The following is a 23,246-nucleotide window of genomic DNA, read 5'->3' on the forward strand; positions in this document are numbered from 1 at the left end:
CCCCCCCCCACACACACACACATGCACACACACACGCACGCACAAGCACACACACACACTTTTTTTTTTTCTCACTTCGCTGTGTAGCCAAGGCTGACTTTCAGGTCACGCTTGCCCCGCTTCGTCCTGTCATGCGCTTCACCTGATTGTGTTTCCCATTGGTCTCTCAGCGAGTGTGGAAGAAATCCCACAAGGTGCTGGGAATGCCTGTCTGGAGGGTGAGATGCATGGGTGAAAGGAGCCATTCCTTCGGGATAAACTGAGTAGCTCTAAGCTAATCTTCTAATGAGCCTATAATTTTATACACAGTTTAGAATTCTGTCTTTTAGTATCAGATTATATAAAACCTTCCATATAAAAATGTAAATTTGGGGCTGGGGAGGTGACTTTAGTGACTGAGTTCCTGCTATGCAAGCCTGACAGCTTCAGTTTTGATCTGCACCAACCCATGTAAACACCAAGAATGGCTACTTGTGCACCTGTGACCCCAGGCCAGGCAAGTAGAGACAGGTGAATTCTGGGAGCTTGCTGACCAGCCAGCATATCCAAAGTTACAAGCTTCGGGTTCGGTGAGAGACCCTGCCTCAAAGAAGTAAGATGGAAAGTAATAGAACAGGGCACCTAACATCCTCTTCCGTCCTCCAAATGGGTAGGTGTACCAACACATGAACACACACATCACACATACAGCCCAAAAATGCATACTAACTTATCATTAAGGCCCTAGGTTGGATTATAGCACTAAAAAGAAAAGCAGGAAAAATCAGAAGTAGTCTCATCTGTTATTTTCAGGAAAAAAATAATCACTGGGAAGGGTAACTGAAACTTTAATAAGCTTTATTATGTTAATAATTTGGGGCATAAACAACTCAAGTATTGTCCGGAATTGCCAAGATTTCCCGGAAGCCGTTTTACCAAAGTTATTTGGGGGGCTAAACTAAAAGCTACCCGGGAAAAGCTGGTATAGTTTACCCATATCAAGAGAATGGTTTTTCCTCCAGTTAAAACAGGAAGTTTCTGCCTTAGCTTAATTGTGTTTGAAATCTTTTTGTATTTCTCTTTCAGTCTTTGCGTCAAAAGCAGCAGCAAACGTCTTCATGCACCGCCGGCTCCTGTACAACAGGTTTGATTTAGAGCTCTTCACTCCCGGGGACCTGGAGAGAGAATGCTACGAGGAGTTCTGCAGTTATGAAGAAGCCAAAGAGATCTTCAGGGATGACGAGAAAACGGTAATTTGCCTAGGGATGTCAGTCACCTGGAAGGTTATTTCGGTGTACTTTGAGAAAGTGGCGACAAATATGTCAGAGACCTGTGTGCTTTAAACAAAATCAAAACTGTATGGCTGTTACCTCTTTGCACTTTTTTTTTTTTTTTTTTTTTTTTTGATTTTGTTTTTTCGAAACAGGGTTTCTCTGTGGTTTTGGAGCCTGTCCTGGAACTAGCTCTGTAGACCAGGCTGGTCTCGAACTCACAGAGATTCGCCTGCCTCTGCCTCCCAAGTGTTGGGATTAAAGGCGTGCGCCATCACCGCCCGGCCTCTTTGCACTTCTTAAAGTGCCAAGGAAGCCTATTTCAAGTAGACTTTGTGTTTAATCAGCTTTCATTTATAGTAATTAGCAAATTACAAGCTATGTGATGATTTTGTTTAACTTTTTAAAAAATTTTTTATTTATTTGTTTGTTTGTTTGTTCACTTGAGACATAGTTTCTTTGTGTAGCCCTGGATATCCTAGAACTTGCTATGTAGACCAGGCTTGGCTCAAACTCACAGAGATCCTCCTGCCTTGGCCTCTCAAGTGCTGGAATTAATGGCGTGTACTACTGTGCCTGGCCACGTGTTCAGTGTTTATTATATTCAAAAATAGTCTCAGGCAACAGGGGATTTCAGTTCACAATGTTATTTGAAGATGACTCAGAGGCCACAGCACTAGATAGCACAAGCCCCTGGGTTCCATTCCTAGCAACTAAGACATCATTAGTTAGTACTTTGACTTGAAATTCAATCATTTAAAACTAAGCGCAATTTTTCTTCTTAGTAATCTTACCTTTTTGATTGCCTGTATCTATAGTTCAACTATTTATTGACAGTCTCCTATGTGCCAGACACTGAGACTGATATGTGTTTGTTTTTTCTTTTCCTTTTAAGATTTATTTTATTTTATAGCCAGGGTTAAGAGTGAAGGGATGAGGGTGGGGGACAGGGACAAGCCTTTAATTGCAGCACTCAGGAGGCAGAGGCAGGCAGATCTTAGAGAATTCAAGGCCAGTCTGGTCTTCAAAGTTAGCTCCAGGACGGCCAGGACTATTACACAGAGAAACCCTGTCTCAAAAAACAAAAGCAAAAAGAAAGGTTTCTTTTCTTTATGTGTGTGTATGTATGTACTGCTTGTCATGTGAGTGCTGGGGTCTGAACCCTGGTCCTTGGGATTGCACAGCAGCTCTCTCCACCACGGAGGCATTCGCAGCCTCTGCACTGAGGGTGTAAAGCGGCCTCTCGTGTTCAGGATTTTATTGATCTGTCTGTGTAAGTTTAAGGAAAGGTGTTTTTGGTTGTTGTTGTTTTGTTGGTTTTGTCTTTTGCTTTTTGAGTTGAGAGTCTTGGTAAGTGGAGAACCTCCTGACTCTGTCTCCTGAATGCTGAGATTAAAAGCATGTGCCACCATTCTTGGTCTAAATGGGGAAAAAGACTTTTTTTAAAAATTAATTCCCAATTTTTTTATGCATATGAGTGCTTTTTCTGCACGTATGTCTGTGCATCAGAGACTGGCTCGTGCTGGAGGAGGTCAGATGAAGGTTTCCCAGTCCCCTGGAACTGGAGTTATGAATGATTGTGAGCCACAGGGTGGATGCTGGGAACCAGTCCTGGGTCCTCTGGCAAGAGCAACAAAGTGCTCCTAATCCACTGAACCCCCAGTGTTTTGTTTTGTTTTGTTTTTAAGTCTCCATTAAATCCTGCCTGTTAATCTAGATAATACAGAAAACAGACAGGTATCACTGCTGTCATTTGGATTCTGGAGAAATGCTAAGTGCTTCACTTCCTCCATATGTAAATATTGCCAGCTCCCACACTCCTTTCTCAGGCGTCCATCCTCCTTTGCTCTTGGTTGAATAAGAAGTTCCCCAAGGATCCTCCAAATTCTTACTGAGGGAACCTAGTTATTCATTTTTCCATAACCTTTTCGAGTCACTCATTTCCTGCAAATGTTTACTACATGTAGGAAGTGGGAAAACAAAGAATGTATTTTGTAGTTGTGCCTGTTGGGATTTAATTATGTTTTTCATAGTTTAAAAAAATTATTTTAAGCTGGTAGTGGTGTCTTACACCTTTAATCCCAGCTCTCGGGAGGCAGAGGCACGTGGATCTCTGAATTTGAGGATAGCCTGGTCTACAGAGTGAGCTCCGGGATAGCCAGGGCCACATAGCAAAACCCTGTCTTGATAAACAAGAGAGAGACAGAGAGAGAGAGAGAGAGAGAGAGAGAGAGAGAGAGAGAGAGAGAGAGAGAGAGAGAGAGAGAGAGAGAGAGAGAAAGTTCTAATTTAATCATGGTCCCTCAAAACTCTTCTATTCTTTCAAAGCACATAGAACTTGGACAGCCTCAGAGATAAATTTGCAGGTCAGTAATCTCAACTCTCCTAGGAAACGGAGCCCCCCACCCCAGTGCAGAGAGCCAGCCTCTCACAGATGGGCAGCCGGGTAAAGAGACTGGCAGGGCCCGGCAGTGGAGACCCGGGACCAGCACGATCCTTTCACAGTTAACCAGACAGCAGACACAGCACCACGAGTCCGAGTCAGTGCCTTCAGCTGGATTGAACTGGGCTCCTGCCTGTCACACGCCAAGAGCTCACCCTCCAATCTAGGACATCGGGAACAAATGAAATCCTAGTTACAGAAACGTGAATTCCTTTTCCCGCAGATTACATTTTGGCGGGACTATTCGCTGAAAGGACCGACCACACGATCAGGTAAGGTGAACTCCTGACTTTCGCGCCGTCCTCACCTCTCACCACTGTAACACATTTGCGTTTTCATGTTTGAGTTTGGCTATTGCTCAACCTGCATACCGAGGACGGTTTCTCAACTATGTGCTGAGCTGTGAGAGACAGAGGCTACCTTCTTTGTTTACATACTGAAAATCAAGTTTGGTGAGATATTAGGGAAATGAGATAATGGGCTTAAAGGTTGTTTCAGCCGCTGGGCTAAGTTAAAACTTGCACAAAAGTAGGACTCTGTGAGTTTCAGCTTTATAATACAACTTTATCTTTTGTTAGCATTACAAGTGAACAAAATACCTATGACAGGTAAATGAGATTGCTGGGTAAGGCTGAAGGTCGGGCTGGGGCTGCAGCATATATAGAGTGCTTAGCTACAAATTCATGCATCTGGACTTGATCTCCAGAAAGGAACACGCACACGCAAACACACTCGGTGCGGGCGTGCCCACAGTGAGGCAGTGAAGTGATTGCATGAAGCCTAGGAGATCGCAGCCCCACCCCCCTACCCCCATACACCGGAGCAGGAAGAAGAGAAAGACTGAAGATGTATCTTAGTGGTATAACACATGCTTAGCCTGGGTTCAGTCTGCAACGCCGAGAGAAGAAAAAGAAACACACCTGGAGGACAGTATTAGAAGTCGTAGCTTCTGGGAAAGGGAAAGCCCCTGTCTTACCCGTAGTGGTCATCTCAAACTGCTTGCTTTTCTTTATAATGGTTTGATACATAATAATTGAACCTGTTTATGGAATACAGTGTGGTGTTTAAACACTTATATACAATGCGTGGTAATCAAATCAGGACAGTTAGCATATCTGTCACATCAAACATTTGCCATTTATTGAGGTGATAATATAAAAATCTTCTATTTTGAAATATCCACTAGATTATCAACAATAGTTATTCCAGCTTGCTACAGAGCAGTAAAACTGACTGGTCCTACTTGATCGTCATTCTGTTCCTGATAACCAATTTTTTTTAATGCCTTCCACCTGTTTCTCCTAGCTGCATTTTGGTCATTTATTTAATTAGTCTTGCCTTTGATTCTTTCATTCGTCTTAGATTGGCACCTCCGGCAGGGACTGTGACAAGGCTGCCTAATAATGTAGCCACCTACGTCTAGCCGAGCCAAGGACATGTTTATCGCACTTACTGTTGGATATTCTTCATATAATGTGACTTACTTAAGTAAATAAAATAATAAACATAATTAGGAGTCTAAGAAATATCATGTAAGAGCTGGCAAAATGGCTCAGTAGGTAGAGATGCTTGCCACCAAACCCACGTTCAACTCTCAGGACTTACATGGCAGTAGGCAAAAACAAACTTTCAAAAATTGTCCTCTGACATGCACACGTGTGTGTCATGACAACACGACCTCACATGTCCTCTGACATGCACACACGTGTGTCATGACAACACGATCTCACATGTCCTCTGACATGCACAGACGTGTGTCATGACACCACGACCTCACATGTCCTCTGACATACACGTGTGTCATGACACCACGACCTCACATGTCCTCTGACATACACGTGTGTCATGACAACACGACCTCACATGTCCTCTGACATACACGTGTGTCATGACAACACGACCTCACATGTCCTCTGACATACACGTGTGTCATGACAACACGACCTCACATGTCCTCTGACATACACGTGTGTCATGACAACACGACCTCACATGTCCTCTGACATACACGTGTGTCATGACAACACGACCTCACATGTCCTCTGACATACACACATGTGTCATGACAACACGACCTCACATGTCCTCTGACATACACACATGTGTCATGACAACACGACCTCACATGTCCTCTGACATACACGTGTGTCATGACAACACGACCTCACATGTCCTCTGACATGCACACATGTGTGTCATGACAACACGACCTCACATGTCCTCTGACATACACGTGTGTCATGACAACATGCCCACACACAATAAATATTTTTCAAAAAGAGAAAAATAAATTTAAATAACAAATATTATTTAATTTTTTCAGGTAGAGTCTCTAACACAAAGACTTTAAGATAAATAAATCTTGCCTGGCAGTATTGTTGTGCACACCTTTAATCCCAGCACTCGAATCAGAGGCAGGAGGATCTCTGTGTGTTCAAGGCCAGCCTGGTCTACAGAGCCAGCAAAGGCTACACAGAGAAGCCCTGTCTCGAAAAAACAATAAATAAATAAGTCAGTTATCAATTATGAAATTCTCCTTAATAATGTGTGAAATTTATTGAAATTATAGGGATGCTTTTCATTCATGCTATTAACTTCTTTTACTGCTTTCTTTTTTTTTATTGAGAATAAGAAAAAAAAAGTTTCCGCCTCCTCCCAGCCTCCCATTTCCCTCCCCCTCCCCCCACTCCTCTCCCCCTCCCTCTCTAATCCAAAGAGCAGTCATGGTTCCCTGCCCTGTGGAAAGTCCAAGGTCCTCCCCACTCCGTCCATGTCTAGGAAGGTGAACATCCAAACTGGCTAGGCTCCCACCAAGCCGGATCATGAAGTAGGATCAGAACCCCTTGCCATTGACCTTGGCTTCTCATCTGTCCTCATTGTTCGCCATGATCAGAGAGTCCAGTTTTATCCCATGCTTTTTCAGTCACAGTCCAGCTGGCCTTGGTGAGCTCCCAATAGATCAGCCCCCACTGTCTCAGTGGGTGGGTGCACCCCCCGTGGTCCTGACATCCTTGCTCGTGTTCTCCCTCCATCTGCTCCTCATTGGGACCTTGGGAGCTCAGTCCAGTGCTCCAGTGTGGGTCTCTGTCTCTATCTCCATCCATCACCAGATGAAGGTTCTATGGTGATATGAAAGATATTCGTCAGTATTGCTATAGGATAGGGTCATTTCAGGTTCCCTATCCTCAGCTTCCCAAGGGACTAACTGGGGACATCGCCTTGGGCTCCTGGGAGCCACTCTAGGTTCAAGTCTCTTGCCAACACTAAGGTGGCTCCCTTAACTAAGATATGTGCTTCCCTGCTCCCCTATCCAACCTTCCTTTATCCCAATCTTCCTGTTTCCCCAAGTTCCCCCAATCCTCCCCTTCTCACTTTTCTCTCCCCGTCCCCCCTTATCCCCAACCCACCCCACCCCCAAGATCCCAATTTTCTCCCCGGCAATTTTATCTACTTCCCTTAGCCAAGAGGATAACTATATGTTTTTTCTTGGGTTCACCTTCTTATTTAGCTTCTTTAGGTTCACCAGGTATACACTCCGTGACCTTTATTTATGGCTAGAAACCAATTATGAGTGAGTACATCCCATGTTCATCTTTTTGGGTCTGGGTTACCTCGCTCAGGATAGTGTTTTCTATTTCCATCCATTTGCATGCAAAATTCGAGAAGTCATTGTTTTTTACCGCAGCATAGTACTCTAATGTGTATATATTCCACTTACTGCTTTCTTTTAAGATGCTAACAAAGAGAAGATAGATGTTATGGGCCTTCTGACTGGACTCATCGCTGCTGGAGTATTCCTGGTTATTTTTGGCCTATTTGGTTACTATCTGTGCATCACCAAGTGTAATAGGCAGTCATACCTGGGGTAAGTCAAACATTAACTTAACTCATGTACATTCTGTTTTGTTATTTTAGTGGGTCAGACTGATAACTGTTTGTTTTGGGGTTTTTACTTTAGAACAATCCTAAATAGTCAAAAAGATTGCAAAGGCAGTTCAGAGAATTTTTGTTCACCCTTTGCTCAGTTTCTCCCATGAGCTCCAATTATGTTACCATATTAGATCTGTCAAGACTAAGGAAGTATGACCAGAGGTGTGGCTCCGTAGTCAACTGCTTTCTGCACAAGCAGAAGTCCTGAGTTCAGATCACCAGCAGTTAGAAAAGCTTGGTGGGGCAGCATGAGCCTGTAGTCCAACTTCCGGGAGGTGGGGACAGAGGCTTCCTAGGGCTTGCTGGCCAGCCCAGCTTGATCAGCAAATTCCTGGTCAGGGGGCGACCCCGTCTCAAAAATCAAGGTGGAGTGCAATTGAGAAAAACACCGATGCTGACCTCTGACACACACATGCGGCGCGCGCACGCGCGCGCGCGCACACACACACACACACACACACACACACACTGGACTATCATCATTAACTAAACTCTACACTTATATTTTGCCAGTTTCTCTGTTAGTGTCCTCTCCCTACTCCAGGGCCTGTTAAGGGCCCACACTACATCTAATTCTGTCTTCCCAGCATCTAGGCTGACAGATGTTTGATGTTTTAGCATCCACATTAACAATCCAATGATGCTATTTCTAAAATGTCTTAAATGTATTTATCTCTTTAGTGTATGTGTGTATGGGCACCTGTGTGTCGTGGCAAATGTGTACTAGAGATGCTATTTCTAAGATCCTTCGAAAGAATATAAGATCTAGGTGTAGCTGCTGAGATCTACAGTCCCAGCAGTCGGGAGGTAGGAAAACAGGATTTAAGATCAGTACCAGTCTGGGCTACATACATAGACCAGAGATACCACTCAGCAGCGGAGCACTTGCCTCGAATGCATACACCACTCCTTGTGACACCGCTGCCCCATTATTTTCACAAACAGGACATCTAGAACTTTAGTGGGTCATAAACTCAATAGATCTGTGTAGAATTTAAGGACTGAGGGTATAACTCAGTTGGTAGAGTGCTTGCCTAGTGTGCAAGAAGCCCTGGCTTCAATCCCCAGTACTGCATAAGCCTGGTGTGGTGGCACACGCCTACAAACACTAGCACTACGAAGGTGGAGGCCACCAGAGGGTCAGAAGTTCCAAGATCACCCTCGGCTACATAACAAAGTGGAAGCCAGTCTGGGACATGTGACACTTTGTTTCAAGGGAGAGGGAACTGGCTTTAACCTATTATTGATACCTTAAAATTAATAAAATTATTACCAATTAAGGATTAAATAGTACATTAGCAGAGATCGATAAGAATTCATAGGGACCATAATAATGTGCAAAACTGTCTTGGTTAGGGTTTCTACTGCTGTGACAAAAAGCAACTTGAGGAGGAAAGGGTTTGTTTGGCTTACAAATCCTGGGTCACAGTCTACTGGGGAAAGCCAAGGCCGGAACCCGGAGGCAAGAACTGAAGCAGAGGCTGTGGAGGAGCTCTGCTTCCTGCTTTGTTCCCTGACTTGTTCAGCCTGCCTGCCCTCTTTATTTTCTTTATTAGGTTTTTTTCTGTTTTTTTTTTTCTTTTGGTTTTTTGAAGACAGGATTTTTTTCTGTAACAGTCCTGGCTGTACTGGAACTCACTCTGTAGACCAGGCTGGCCTCGAACTCACAGAGATCCACCTGACTCTGCCTCCTGAGTGCTGGGATTAAAGGCGTGCGCCACCACTGCCCAGCTAGGTAACTGCATCTCATATTAAGCTGACAAAAGCTAATGCAGTTGTCGAACATCTTGGTGATTCAGTGTGGAGACATTTCTGAAAGGAACACCAGGCGCTAAGCAGGCTGCTAGTACTGATGCTCACGTATTCCTGCGCACACTTTCAGTCAACCAAGAGGCTCATAATGGGGACCCCATGCCCTTTTCCCACTGCTCGGAACTGAGCCCAGGCCTCACACAGGGGAAGCGAGTGTCTGTCACACAGGTGGGCAAGTGTTCTACCACCAAGCAATAGCCCCGCTCTGGACTGGTTAAAAGTGGAAGGTGTTTGTTCATTTAAATTTTTTATTCAACAATTTATTTATTCTTATTTCATGTGCATTTGTGTTTTGCTTGCATGTACATCTCAATGAGAATGTCAGATCAATGGAACTGGAGTTATAAACATTTGTGAGCTGCCCTGTGGGTGCTGGGAATTGAACCCAGGTCCTCTGGAAGAGTAACCAGTGCTCTTAACTGAGCCATTTCTCCAGTCCCCATTTTAATTTGAGGAGGAGGTGTTTTCAAAACAGGGTTTCACTCTGTAGCCCTGGCTGTCCTGGAACTCACTCTGTAGACCACGCTGGCCACGAATTCACAGAGTTCTGCCTGCCTCTGCCTCTGCCTCCTGCGTTCTGGGATTTAAGGCATGCAGCACCACTGCCCAGCATTTTGTTCATTTTGAAAGATGATTATACAACCATTCAAGTCTAAATGTAGACCAATATGAAACCAGAAAAAATTAATTACATTCTTTAGACTAATGGGATAAGACTGTTCTTAATTATTTCATATCAGATATAAATAAATGATGGAATAATTTGCAGAGGAAGAACACTCAATTAGTAATTAGAAGGCAAAGCTCATGCTAATTCTGCTACTATTTAATAATGGATCTAATAATGGATCTGAAAGCAAATTCTCCCCTCGCTCTCTGTCATTTGAGACATTATAGGTAACCTATGCTGGCCTCAAACTCTGTATCCCAGGTGGGCCTTGAATTAATCAATTCCAAATTCTGAAATTACAGGCATACTACTAAGCCCTGTTAAATTCCTTAATTTAAAAAAAATATTATTTTCGTGTATGTGCTTACTTGTATGAATTTATGTGCACCACATGTGTGCAAGTGCCTGAGAATCCCAGAGGGCATTGAATCCCCTGGAGCTGGAGTTACAGGCAGTTGTGAGCTAACTGGTGTGGGTGCTGGGGACCAAAGAGTTCTCTGGAAGGACAGTGTACTATCTCAATGGCTGAGCCATCTCTCCTGCCCTCCTTGATGTATATTAAGTTTTCCTCATCTTTGAAATGAATAGGAAAAACAAAAACAAAAACCTTGATTCTTCTAAAAATTTCCATAGTATCTTTTTCTTTCTTTTGCCAGTTTTATGACTTTAGCTGTTAGTTCACCAAAATTATCATTTTAAAGGTTATTTATTTAAAAATAAAAATCTTTATATGGGATCAGTAAAAACAAAGGACACATTTCTCCACAACATTTAGTAGAGTATTTTTCCGCAGGGACTAGGGATGTAGCTCTCTTAGTAAAGTTCTTGCTTAGCATGCAAAGCCCTGAGTTTGATTTGTAGCCCCACATAAGCCAGGAGTGGACCATGACTGCCATCCTAGCACTGAGCAACCAGGAATGCAAGAGCATCCTCAGCAATATAGCCAGTCCAAGGCCAGCACAACATTCCCTCTTGAAGGCTTAAAGGAGATCACATTAGCTCATCTGAGAGAATCACTTAAGTTATTTTATTGCTATGAATGTCTCAAAAGGTACCGATAATGAAGATTAAGGTCTTCAAATTTTTTCATCCTATTTTTTGCCCACGGAAGCAATGTTTTTAGGGTCCTGAGAGATAGCTCAGCCAGCAAGAGTGTATGCTGCTTTTCCAGGTGACCCAACTTTGACACCCAGCACCCACTTTAGGAAGCTCACAGCCACCTGAAACTCTTACTCCAGAAGACTCCACCTGCGCCTGCACTCAAATGCACAGACCTACACGCACACACGCATGCGCGCGCGCGCACACACACACACATACACACACATTTTAAAATGTTAACAAAGTAAAAATTAAAATATGGAAATAAACAAAATTCCTGGTATACATGCCATTAATCCCAACAGAGGAAGGCAGAGGCAGGCAGATCTCTGTGAGTTTGAGGCCAGCCTGGTCTACAGAGCGAGTTCTAAGACAGCCAGGGTTGTTACACAGAGAAACCCTGTCTCGAAAAAAAAATAAAAAAAAAACAAAAACTGAAAGAAATAACTACGATAGCCCAGCCAGTAATACGCCTGCAATGCAAGCATGAGCGTCTGAACTGGACCCCAGCACCCGTGTAAAAAGGCAGCACGTGTTGGCGTGTGTTTGCAGTACCAGAACTGGGCCGAGACAGGTGAATGCTTAGAGCTCCCTGGATAGCCAGGACAGCCGAATGTGGTGAGCACTGGTCTCAGTGAGAGACCTGTCTCAAAAAAAAAAAAAACCAGGATGAATCTCTGTGAGTTCAAGACCAGCCTGATCTACATTCAGAATTCCAGGGCAGCTAGGGCTACATCAGAGACCCTGTCTCAAACAAACAAACAAATGAAACACCCCAAAATAGCTCCTGAGGAACAACACCCGAAGTTGTCCTCTGCACATGAATACACACATACACCCATGAGCACATACACACACATACCATACACCTACACATACATACCATACACAAAGAAAAAGAAAACACTATTGTAGATTTAATGCATTTTGAGATAGTAGTTTACATAAAATAAAATCTATCTTCTTCGTTATTTGTAAGTAAGTAGTTCCAGTTCAGAACTCATCTCATTCACGTGGCTTTACAATCATCTCCAGCTCCACGCCACTCCCCGTCTTCTGCTCAAGTCCCCAGCCCCCAGCCCAAGCTCACCACCAACCTACCTTCCGCCTCTGGAGTCTTACTACTCTGACTCACATAAGTGGAACCACACAGTCTTCGTCTGACTGGTTAATCTGGTACAGTATTTTCAAAACACTGAGCATCTTGTACACTTGTATTCACTGATTGATTTATATTTTCTGGCATATTCCTCTAAGATATGATTCCATCCTAAAATAACCAAGCACAAAACGTGTTCAGAGCTTGTACTGATTGTAGATTTACGCAGCATCCATATGCTCATATGAAATTTAAGTTGAGACATGTCATAAGTAAGTTTTTTTTGTTTTTTGTTTGTTTGTTTGTTTGTTTTTAACTCAGCAGATGACAGTGAATCTGCCCCAGTCTCGGTATAACTTCTGCACATCTGGTGTCTAGCTACGGGCTGCCGTTGCTGCTGTATACCTCCTAGTCAGGGGATTCTGTGGCTTGTGAAGGAGAGTTGTTCAAAGAAGGCATAGAGTGGTTACCATTTAACTAGAGAATGGGATGAAGAGAAAGGGAGAGAGAGAGCCCAAATTATGATAGGATTAGGTCATTTAGGTCATTAGGGAAGATGGTCACAGGTGATCTCCATGGAACAAGAGAAATAGAAGGTTTCTTTTGGGGAAAAGGTTTTTAAGAAAGCGATAATTTGTTCCCTCCTGGGAACATAGTCATGGCAGAAGCAGACACATTGCTTAAACAATTCGCAGCAGAGCAGGAAGAATCTGTGAAGTAGAGGAGCGCCCATCGGGATGCCAGCGTGGGACTCCTAGAGGAGTCGGGAGTCTGGACTTGTCTGAGGGAGAGAAGCTGTGAGACTCGATGGCTACAGGAAAGCTGGAGGACATGCAGGGAGAATGTGAGCTGAGTCCTGACTTCTGGCTGAAGGACTGAGAGAAAAAATGAAACTGGGATTTGACAGGATAAAATAATATTTTATTTCTAAGATTTTTAAAGACAAACTAAGAGGGTCTGAAAGAGATGGCTCAGCAGTTAAGAGCACTGGCTACTGATATAAAACAAAGCAGTGTTTTTTAAAAAAGAAGGAAGGGCAAAACAAAAAAAAAGACAACTTATAATAAGATAAAGGGCTTGAGCTGACTTTTCTCCAAAGCAGACAGACAAATGTCCAACAAACACTTGAAATGACGAAGAGCATGCTGGGATTACACACACATTCGCTACTGTGTCTGGCTTTTACATAGCTTCTGGAAACCCAAACCCAGATCATCAGGTTTGCAAGACAACTCCCTAGACCTATGTGAACTGTCCCTTAGTGGTAAAAATTCTATAGACAGGGGCTGGAGAGATGGCTCAGTGGTTAAGAGCATTGTCTGCTCTTCCAAAGGTCCTGAGTTCAATTCCCTGCAACCACATGGTGGCTCACAACCATCTGTAATAAGGTCTGGTGCCCATTTCTGGCCTGCAGACATACACACAGACAGAACACTGTATACATAATAAATAAATATTTAAAAAAAAATTCTATAGACATGGATTAGAGGTTTGTCAAACTTGTCTGAATCTTAATTATCATATTACCTTTATCCACAGGAGGTTAGGTGATGCCCTGATACTTTATAGTCAGTCAACTTCACAGTCTAAACAGCTCAATTTACTAACATTTACATTGTAGCTTCTGGACTGGCGAGATGGTTCAGTGGGTAAAGGTAAACTTGCCACCAATCCTGATGACCCAAATTCAGTCCTTGAGATCTCCATGAGCCTGGCGGTGGTGGTGCACACCTTTAATCCCAGCACCATGGAGGCAAAGAAAGGCAAATCTCTGTGAGTTTGAGGCCAGCCTGGTCTACAGAGCAAGTTCCAGGACAGGCTCAAAAGCTACAGAGAAACCCTGTCTTGAACCCCATCCCATCCCCAAAAAGAGAGAGCGGGAGAGCTACATGATAGAGAGAACCAGCTGAGAAAATTGTTCTCGGACTTCCACAAGCACAGTGCGGCATGTGTGTGTAGATGTGTGTGCATGTTTATGTATACATGTATATATACACATATACATGAGATTTAAATTTTTTTAATGTAGTTTGCAATTCCCAGAAGAGAGTGGAAAGCCATAGGCTGAAAACATCAGACCCACGTTGCATTAAGTTTTCACTGGCTGATGAAGTTTCATGAAACTGTTAGGATTTTTTTTTAGGTGTGGTGGTACAAATCTGCAGTTCTAGAACACAGGAGGTTTTCCAGTTCAAGGCCAGTTACAATAATGAGTTCAAGGCCAGCTCAGCAACCTGAAAAGACTCTTTCTCAACATTTCAAAATGACTAGAGATGGTAGCCCAATGGTACAGTACTTGCCTTCTAGCATGCCCATGACTCTGGGCTCAATCCTAATACAAAGAGAAGACAGGAGAAGAGAAGAGGAGGTTAAACTTTGTGTTTCAGTGCTGAGGGTGGAGCCAGGTCTTTATACTCTAGGCTACTGCGTTACCATGTGCTTGTCCAAGCGTAAATGGGCTTAGGTCACTAAAGCTGGAGCAAAGCAAGAGACAGCATGACTGGAGTGTAACAATACCAGTCAAGGCAGAGAAGCAGGCTGGAGGGCAGCTCAGCTGTAGATCCCTTGCCTAGCATTTATAGAGTCAGTGATGCAACCTCCAGAACTTCATGCCTATAATCTCAATACTGGGGAGGTAGAGGCAGAAGTTCGAAGTCATCCTTAACCACACAGTGAGTTTGAGGTCAGACTGAGCTACATGAGACTCTGTCTGGGGGGGGGGTGGAAAAAAGAGCAGAGAGACAAATGGGGCCTGAAAATTCTGTCTACTTTACAGAGAAGAAAGCTATGAAAAACACAGTGAGGCCAGAGTAAGGGAGGCTTGGGAAAGAGGGTTCAGGAGTTACATAAACATGGAGGGCAGGCCATGTCTAGATCACATGACAGAAATACTGCTTGGGAAGGGTCAAAGGTCAAACAAGCAGCAAGACTGTGGAGACTACCTCTGTGGCTTGGCATCATGCTCCCTCACAGCAAAGCTTGGGCTTGGTTTCCGGAGCAGGAGGGAAAGAGAGTCACTCTGCTGGAAGTATTGCATCAAATGTCCTCCTCCATCCACACCAACAACTCTGCTGAGATAGCTTTACTACCCAGTTTAGAGAAGAGGAAACTGAGTCACAGAGCTTGACTTTGATCACAGGATGACAGAGTACAGTTTCTGACCCACGTGTGACTTCAGTGCTCTTAGTCTGTCTGTCTGTCTGTCTTTCCTTATTTCTTTCTTCATTTAATTTTTCTAGGCACAGTTTCTCTGTGTAGCCCTGGCTGTCCTGGAACTCACTGTGTAGACCAGGCTAGCCTCAGACTCCCAGAGATCTGTCTTCCTCTGCCTCCAGAGTGCTGGAATTAAAGGAGTGTTCCACCACTACCTGGCTTCTAGAATGTTTAATGTCATACCTAAACCCAGAAATTTGCCTCTCTTAAACCTAAATGTCATCTCTCTCTCTAGTTCCTCAGCTGTCTACACAAGAAGGACCAGACACATACCCTCCATCATCTTCAGAAGCCCTGAGGAGGTTGTCTTGCCTTCATCGCCACCTTCAGAGGACACAGGGCTACCTTCCTATGAACAGGCAGTAGCACTGACCAGAAAACACAGCGTCTCACCACCGCCTCCATATCCTGGGCCAGCCAAAGGATTTAGGGTATTTAAAAAGTCTATGTCACTCCCATCTCGCTAAGCCCACCTTGCCGCTGTTCTGTAAGACATTCGTGTGGTTTGAATGATTTGTTCTCCCTGAAACAAAAAACGACTTGCCTGTTCAGCTTTCTATGACAAACTGCAAGGAATAAAGAAGCAATACTGAACAGAACTCACCACAGTTCTGCTTCCGGCTCGGACTGGAACTGGATCTCTATCATCTTGGTAAGAGACTTCAGCTCCATTTCCTTGAAGTGAAGAAGAAAGTGCCGTTTTGCAATGTATGTTGTACTGGTTCATAAATCTTTGTTATAGCTGGGTAGTGTGATGTGTGTTTATAAGTGTATGTTGTACTGGTTCAGAAATCTTTGCTATAGCTGGGTAATGTGATGCGTGCCTATATATAATCCCCACACCTAGGACGCTGAGTTGGGAGGGATGAGAGTTCAAGGACGGTCTTAGCCCTATCCAGACCCTGTCTCAAAACAAGACAAAGTTTGTTAACAGAAGGAGCAAACTAGGAACTGTCAATCATTAGTTTATTTCAAGTCATGAAATTGGATCCTCTCTTCATTAGGATTTCTTCTTGGCTGAGAATACTTCACAGAACTTGACATTTTGGTGTAAATCTGGGGCCTTGTATAATCACCTGATTTTCTGATTTAATTGGTGCAGAGCCTTCACCAGATTTGCAGGTCTTAGTTTTTTCAGTTACTATCAATCATGTTTCCATGGGATAAGAGGGGCCAAGAGAGTTTTGTTGTTGTTTCTAAAAATTGCTATTCATTGGGCTGGAGAGATGGCTCAGAGGTTAAGAGCACTGACTGCTGCTCTTCCAGAGGTCCTGAGTTCAATTCCCAGCAACCACATGGTGGCTCACAGCCATCTGTAGTGAGATCTGGTGCCCTCTTCTGGCCAGCAAGCATACATACAGACAGAACACTGTATACATAATAAATAAATCTTTAAAAAAATTGCTATTCATAGGCTTAAGAGACATCTAGTTTGGAAAAGTGCTTATCATACAAACATAAAGATCTGAGGTCAATCCTCAGTATCCAAGTCTGAAACAAACAAACAAACAAACAAAAAACACAAAACATCAACAACAGCATGAGTACTTGGATGCATACCTTTAATCCTAGCACTGGGAAGAAGGACACAGGAGAACCCCTGGGGTTGGTGGCTAGCCACTGTAGCTGAATCAGGAACCTCCGAGTTCAGTGAGAGACTTGGTCTCAAAAGTTAAGATGGAGCCAGTGAGGTAGTGCACGCCTTTACACCCAGCACTCAAGAGGCAGAGATCTCTGTGAGTTCAAGACCAGCTTGTTCTACATTGTGAATTCTGGGACAGCTAGAAAGCCTGCCTCAAAAAAACAAGAACAAGACAGGCAGTGGTTGTGCACACTTTTAATTACAACACTTGGGCGGCAGAGACAGGTGGATCTCAGTGAGTTCAAAGCCAGCCTGGTCTACAAAGTGAGTTCCAGGACAGCCAGGACTGTTACACAAAGAAATCCTGTCTCGAAAAAAAAAAGAAAGAAAGAAAGAGAGGGAGGGAGGGAGGGAGGGAGGGAGGGAAGGAAGGAAGGAAGGAAGGAAGGAAGGAAGGAAGGAAGGAAGGAAGGAAGGAAGGACTGAGTCTAGCAGTGGTGGCACAAGCCATTAATCCAGCACTCAGGAGGCCAGCCTCGTCTACAGAGTTAATTCCAGTACAGCTAGGGCTATACAGTGAAACCCTGTCTCAAAAAACATAAAAATAAAATAAAAAATTAATTAAGGTGGAGAGCAATTGAAGAAGATACCAATATCACCCTCTGGCCTCTACATACATGTGTTGGCATGCATATGCATACACGCATACATAATATCGAGCTAGAAATTTAGTGAGAGAATGGTAGAGGCAAGTGGTGGAGCACTGGTTTCATATCCCTGAGGCCCTGGGTGTTAGATTCCTCAGCAATATCAACTGAAGTCATCAGAAAGCCTTTGTGTGTGTGTGTGTGTGTGCGCGCGCACTGAATATTGAACCAGAGCATCACATATGCTAAGCACGTGCTGTATCATTAAGCTAAACTCTCGGTCTCCCTCATTTCCCTAGTACAGCCTAACATATGGGAAAACACACCACAGTTTCAGCAGATGCTTCTCTATTGTAGTCATAAGGGTGTAGAAGAGGAGTTCAGTGGAAAAGCCTGTGCTTGACATGTGTGCAGGACCCTGGGTTAGATCTCCAGCGCCAGAACAAAACAAACCGTAGCAGAGCGTGACTCCTACTCGTGGAGCACATACTAACTTACATGCTTGTCTGCTGGAGCTCGTTTGCTTGTTCCGTGTCAAGGAACCGGGTTCTCTGGAATCCAGGAACCACACAGTCCTGAAAACTCACTAGAAAAAACACTGGTGCTTTTCTTTGTTGTCTGTTTCTGTCAGACATTTCCCTATTCCTTAAGATCCTTTATAAATTGTTACTTTGTTTTACGATGTTATAGAGTTGAGATTGCAACCTCCTTGCATTTGATAGCTCCACCCAAATTAAATATTTAGAAAATCCATATCATTTTGCAGTGTGTGAATGTAAGTGTGTGTGTGTGTTTCTTTTATAGCATTGTGATTGGTTGGACCTGGTGTGACACTCCAGCAGTCTCTCCACTTAGGATCAGCCTGGTGTTTGAGCACAGCCTGGGCTACATAGAAAGGTCACGTGGAGTAATTAGGCAGCTCTTGTCCCAGATAAAGCAAACACAAGACGGCAGGATCTTCATTAGGGCAGATAAAAGGAGGACAGCAGTCCTTAGAGACTGGAAACTTTTATACTTTCACATTTTCAGACCTATAGGCTGCATGTCACAAATAAATCATCTGCCAACACTTTCATGTAATTAGAAGTGTTTTTAAGTCACCCATATTGCCTCTAACATTCTGTTCTTCGTATCTTCTCTCCATAACACCTTTCCTCGTATAACTATGTGCTTGACGCTGACTTTAGTTCTCTTCTGAGAGGGTTTCTAGGACTGACCTTGCTCACTTTGTAACCAGCACAGCTAAGGCATGACTTGTCTGAAATCTGCTAGGTTGGCGAAAGCTGGGTTTGTGGTGAGTAATCCACTTCATCTAGTCCCATCTCACACTCTACAGGAGAGGTCAATCCTAAGTACATAGGACAAATACAGATAAAAAGACAAGGGCGAGTGGGAGAGATTGTTCAAGTGGTTAAGAGTATTCGCTGCTCTTCCAGGGGACCCAAGTTTGGATCCAAGCACCCATATTGGGCTGCTCACAGCCACCTATAATGCCATCTCCAGGGGGCGGGGTATCCAGTGCTGCCTTCTGGTCTTTTCAGGCACCTAAACTTTTGTGGCATACACTCACACAGATATGCACGCATGTCCTGGAACTCCATCTGTGGATCAGGCTAGCCTGGAACTCAGAGATCCACTTGCCTCTGTGTCCCAAGTGTGCTGGGGATTAGAATCCAGGGCCTCGCTCATGATAGGGAAGAGTTTAACCCCTGCCCCCCCCCCACACACACACCATACCCTGTTCTTTTCCTGAATCCTAATTTGGAATAGTCTATTGCCTCCGCAAGTCTAACCCCAAAGTTAGCTTCAGGACCTGTGACAGCCTCACACTGTCCCTGCTACAGCCTTACATTTACCGTCTACCCTAACTTGAAGGGATCTCAAAATTCACCACGAAAACTGTGAAATCACTGGTGTTTCTAGAGCATCTAGGTGTCAGGATACTTGGACTGCCAACAGAAAACTGTAACAGAACCACTGATAGCAAGCACCGGAAAACTGAAAGGGATCTCTCGGTGTAAAGCCACCACAGACTTGGGTCGCACTGCCGGCTCCCTTCCCGTGGTGCCTCTGGAGCTGTTCAGTGTGGCTAATGCGGAGCGGTTCGGTCTGTTGTTTAGTTTCGGCTTCTTCTCCGGGGAGTGGACTGTTGTGAAACATTAGGTCTGTTTTCGCATAGGTTTTATTTTTGATAGACCAGTTTTTCTTCCGTTACAATTAGGAAATGGATAGAATATGGCTATAATCAGATTTGAAAGTGACAAAGACGCAGCTATAAAGCTCCATTTCGTAGGACAGGGAAAGAGCACGAGCTCCGGCTGTGGGAGCTGCGCATCTGTTAGCAATGTGCTCCTGAGTGAGAGGCGGGGGAGGGACTCCCAGAGCGAGCCACAGCTGGAGAGGATCACCGTCCTCTGCGCCTTGCTTTCCCACTTACCTCCAGACGTGTTTCTTTCTTGTGGTGACGTTGGCGTTGCCAGACACCTAGCAGTGATTTGTACCAACACCCCCCTTACATTGATCTCAAAATTTCTCATCAGATTTTTTCTATTTCTCATATAATTTATTTGTATGTGTACTCCTCCTAAATGTACAGGAGAATTTTAATGGTAAAAGATTTACTCGTGCTTAACAAAAAATCATATTATTCATAATCTTTTTGTTTTAATTGAATGTGAATTAAATTTTACTCGTTGTTTGATCTGAAATGTTATGGATGACATTTATGCTATTAGGGGAATGTCAAGTATTTCTGTAATTTTTTAAAGATTAGATTTTTGGAGACAGGCATGCGGACATATACCAGAAATACCAGTACTTAGGAAGCTAAGGGAAAAAGATTGATACAGCTTCCAGGCCAACCTTGACTACAGAATGAAACTCTGTCTCAAACAAAAGGATGAAAGAAGGAAAGAAACAAAGAAACAGAAAAGAAAAACCAAAGCCAAAAAAACCAAATACTATATTGGGCTGAGGGAACTGTGGTGGAATACACACTTTGCTTATACCGGGCACCTGGGTTTGATCCCCAACCCCAAGTGAACAAATTTCAATGCTGGGCTGAAGAGAAGGCTCAGTGGGTAAAGACACTTGCTGCTAAGACGGACTACCTGAATTCAATCCCCAGGTCTCACAAGTTTCTCCTGCCAACTGATCTCTGATGGCTTCCACATGTGTGCAGTGGCATGCATACATTCGCCACCCTCCAATAAGAAAATAAATGCAATTAAAATTATTTTTAATTAAAGTAAGATAAAAATAAAAATAATTACCTTTTGTAGATGTTGTCTTTGGTCAGCTGGAACATATATAATACATGTTGATGCCTTCAGTCTGATGAACTGTGTTTCTGCCATGTTTTGCTTTACAAACAGGTCCTTAACAGTTTGGAGTTAACCAGTACAACTGTTATCAGTATTCGTATTGTCTGAAAAAAGCAATCCATTTTTAAATGCATAGCCTTCCTAAAAAATAGCTGTGTTTTATTTTAATGAACTTCTTGTTACATTTACTTTTTATACATGTGAATAAACTTTATACTAAGTAATATTTATTGCTTATTCTATAATGACTTTCATGTGATATTACACAGGTTAAGCCTGACCAACTAATTGCATATTTTCAAAATAATGTTTATAGCATTTATATCTCTGATATGGCGGGGCCAGCATCCTATTTAAACAATTCAGCTACAGTTGTATGGGTGTTACTGTTTAATAAAGTTTTAATATTTAATATACCATTTGAGGCAAATATATTACTCCTTAACACTCAATGTATGTGTGTGGCGATGTGACCTAGCACAAAAGTCGTAACGCCTGCATTTGACTCTTAACTCAGCACCGAACCAAGAAAACACCCCTTCTTCTCGCTAAGGCTAATGTTCAGCTCTTTCTAGCACTATAACATATCCTTGTCTGAATGGACCACAGTTTTTCCATTTACCCTCTCAAGCACATCGCATTCGCTTCCGGGTTTATCAATTTTAAATAAAGATACTGTAATCAGTCATTGATAGGTTTTGTGTGGAAATGAATGTACCCGAGATCTAACAATCCGGTCACCGTCTACTATTTTATCATTTTTGTGTTCTGATGGCTACGTAGTGATATCCCATTGTGGCTAATGATATGTACTTAAGGTCCTTCCCTGTCTTCTCCGGACTTGATAGCTCATTTCTTTTCTTCTTCTTCTTCTCTTTTGGGTCTTTGGAGGCAGGGTTTCTCTGTAGCTTTGAAGCCTGTCATGGCACTCACTCTATAGACCAAGCCGTCCTTGAATTCACAGAGATCTGCCTACCTCTGCCTCCCGCGTGATGAATTAAGGACATGAACCATCACTGATCAGCATTTCTTTAAAAAAAAAAAAAGATTTATTTATTTATTATGTATACAATGTTCTGCTTGCATGTTTGTTTACACAAACCATGGTTTGTGGTTGCTGGGAATTCAGTCAGTACCTCTGGAAGAGCAGTCAGTACTCTTAACCTCTGAGCCATCTCTCCAGCCTAATTTATTTCTTTTGAACATTAAATATTTTATGGACCTCTGTTAGAGAAGGCCTGAGGAGTGACCTCCACAAGGGAGCAACCACCAAGGCAGTAGGCCGGAACCAGAGACCTCTGCAGGCCCTGGCCAGAGCCAGGGACCTCCATTGGATCTATAACCCCAGTGGGAGCAGGCCCGAGCCAGCAACCTCCCTGGGAGCAGGCCTGAAAGACCTCCAGGATTACAGAACAACCCCTGGGAGTGCCAAGTGACATCCAGAAGGCCCAGTGACCCTCCCCCACCCCCGGTGACTGGAACCCTGGCCCTGACAACACCAGGAGGAGCAACCATCTGAGCCTTGGATCCACTGGCAGCTGAAAGGCTGATCATCAGAGACACAGCCCCAACTACACCAATCAGAGGAAAAGATGGGTAGACAAGCACACACTCAACACCACAGAGAACAATGTGACACCAACAAAAACTAATGGCTTTACAACAGCAGGACTTGAACACTGTGGGACCTCACCCCTTATTCCCAAAGGGAATTTCCTAGCAAAATGTTTTTCCAGGAAGATAGTGGCCTTCCCCTCTCCCACCCTAGAGATTCCGAGCACAAGGTCACTTAGCTCAGCCCAGCCAACCACCTGGTACAGGCTGATAGAGATGGCCTAACTCAGGAACACTGGCCTTGCTCTAAGAACAAGGAAAAAGCTGACTTAGCAAAATGGGAGGGAGCAAAAGTCCCTGCACCCGTGCCAAAGCAGCTTCAAAGATTCTCTTTGTAGTTATGCCTTTAAAAGCTCACCCCACAGAGGAGACACAACTCCTCTCTACCTTGTTGTAACCGGGATGGAGAGGAGTCCCAAACATGTTTGTATTATGCTGGTTAAACCTTGCTTATTACAGTCTGGGCCTCTCTGGTGGTCTCTCTCTGGGGGTCGTAATCTGGGAAACACAAACACCCCAATACAGATGAAGCAGAAGAAAATGACCTAAAAAATAACTTGGA

At 43.7% G+C, this 23,246-nt stretch overlaps 1 protein-coding gene across 1 annotated transcript in view; it reads left to right on the plus strand.

Annotated features, from left to right (window-relative positions):
- Positions 1–21,758, plus strand: part of Prrg4 (proline rich and Gla domain 4) — a 29,920-nt gene extending 8,162 nt beyond the window's left edge. The window contains exons 3-6 of the mRNA XM_050146989.1: positions 1,066–1,229; positions 3,917–3,965; positions 7,426–7,558; positions 15,754–21,758. Coding sequence (XP_050002946.1) covers positions 1,066–1,229; positions 3,917–3,965; positions 7,426–7,558; positions 15,754–15,985 — 578 coding nt within the window. The 3' untranslated portion in view covers positions 15,986–21,758. The remainder of the gene's footprint in view (positions 1–1,065; positions 1,230–3,916; positions 3,966–7,425; positions 7,559–15,753) is intronic.
- The last annotated feature ends 1,488 nt before the right edge of the window (positions 21,759–23,246 follow it).

Source organism: Alexandromys fortis, unplaced genomic scaffold, assembly GCF_014885135.2.
Source record: "Alexandromys fortis isolate MF-2015 unplaced genomic scaffold, M_Fortis_MF-2015_v1.1 scaffold_12, whole genome shotgun sequence".
NCBI lineage: Eukaryota > Metazoa > Chordata > Mammalia > Rodentia > Cricetidae > Alexandromys > Alexandromys fortis.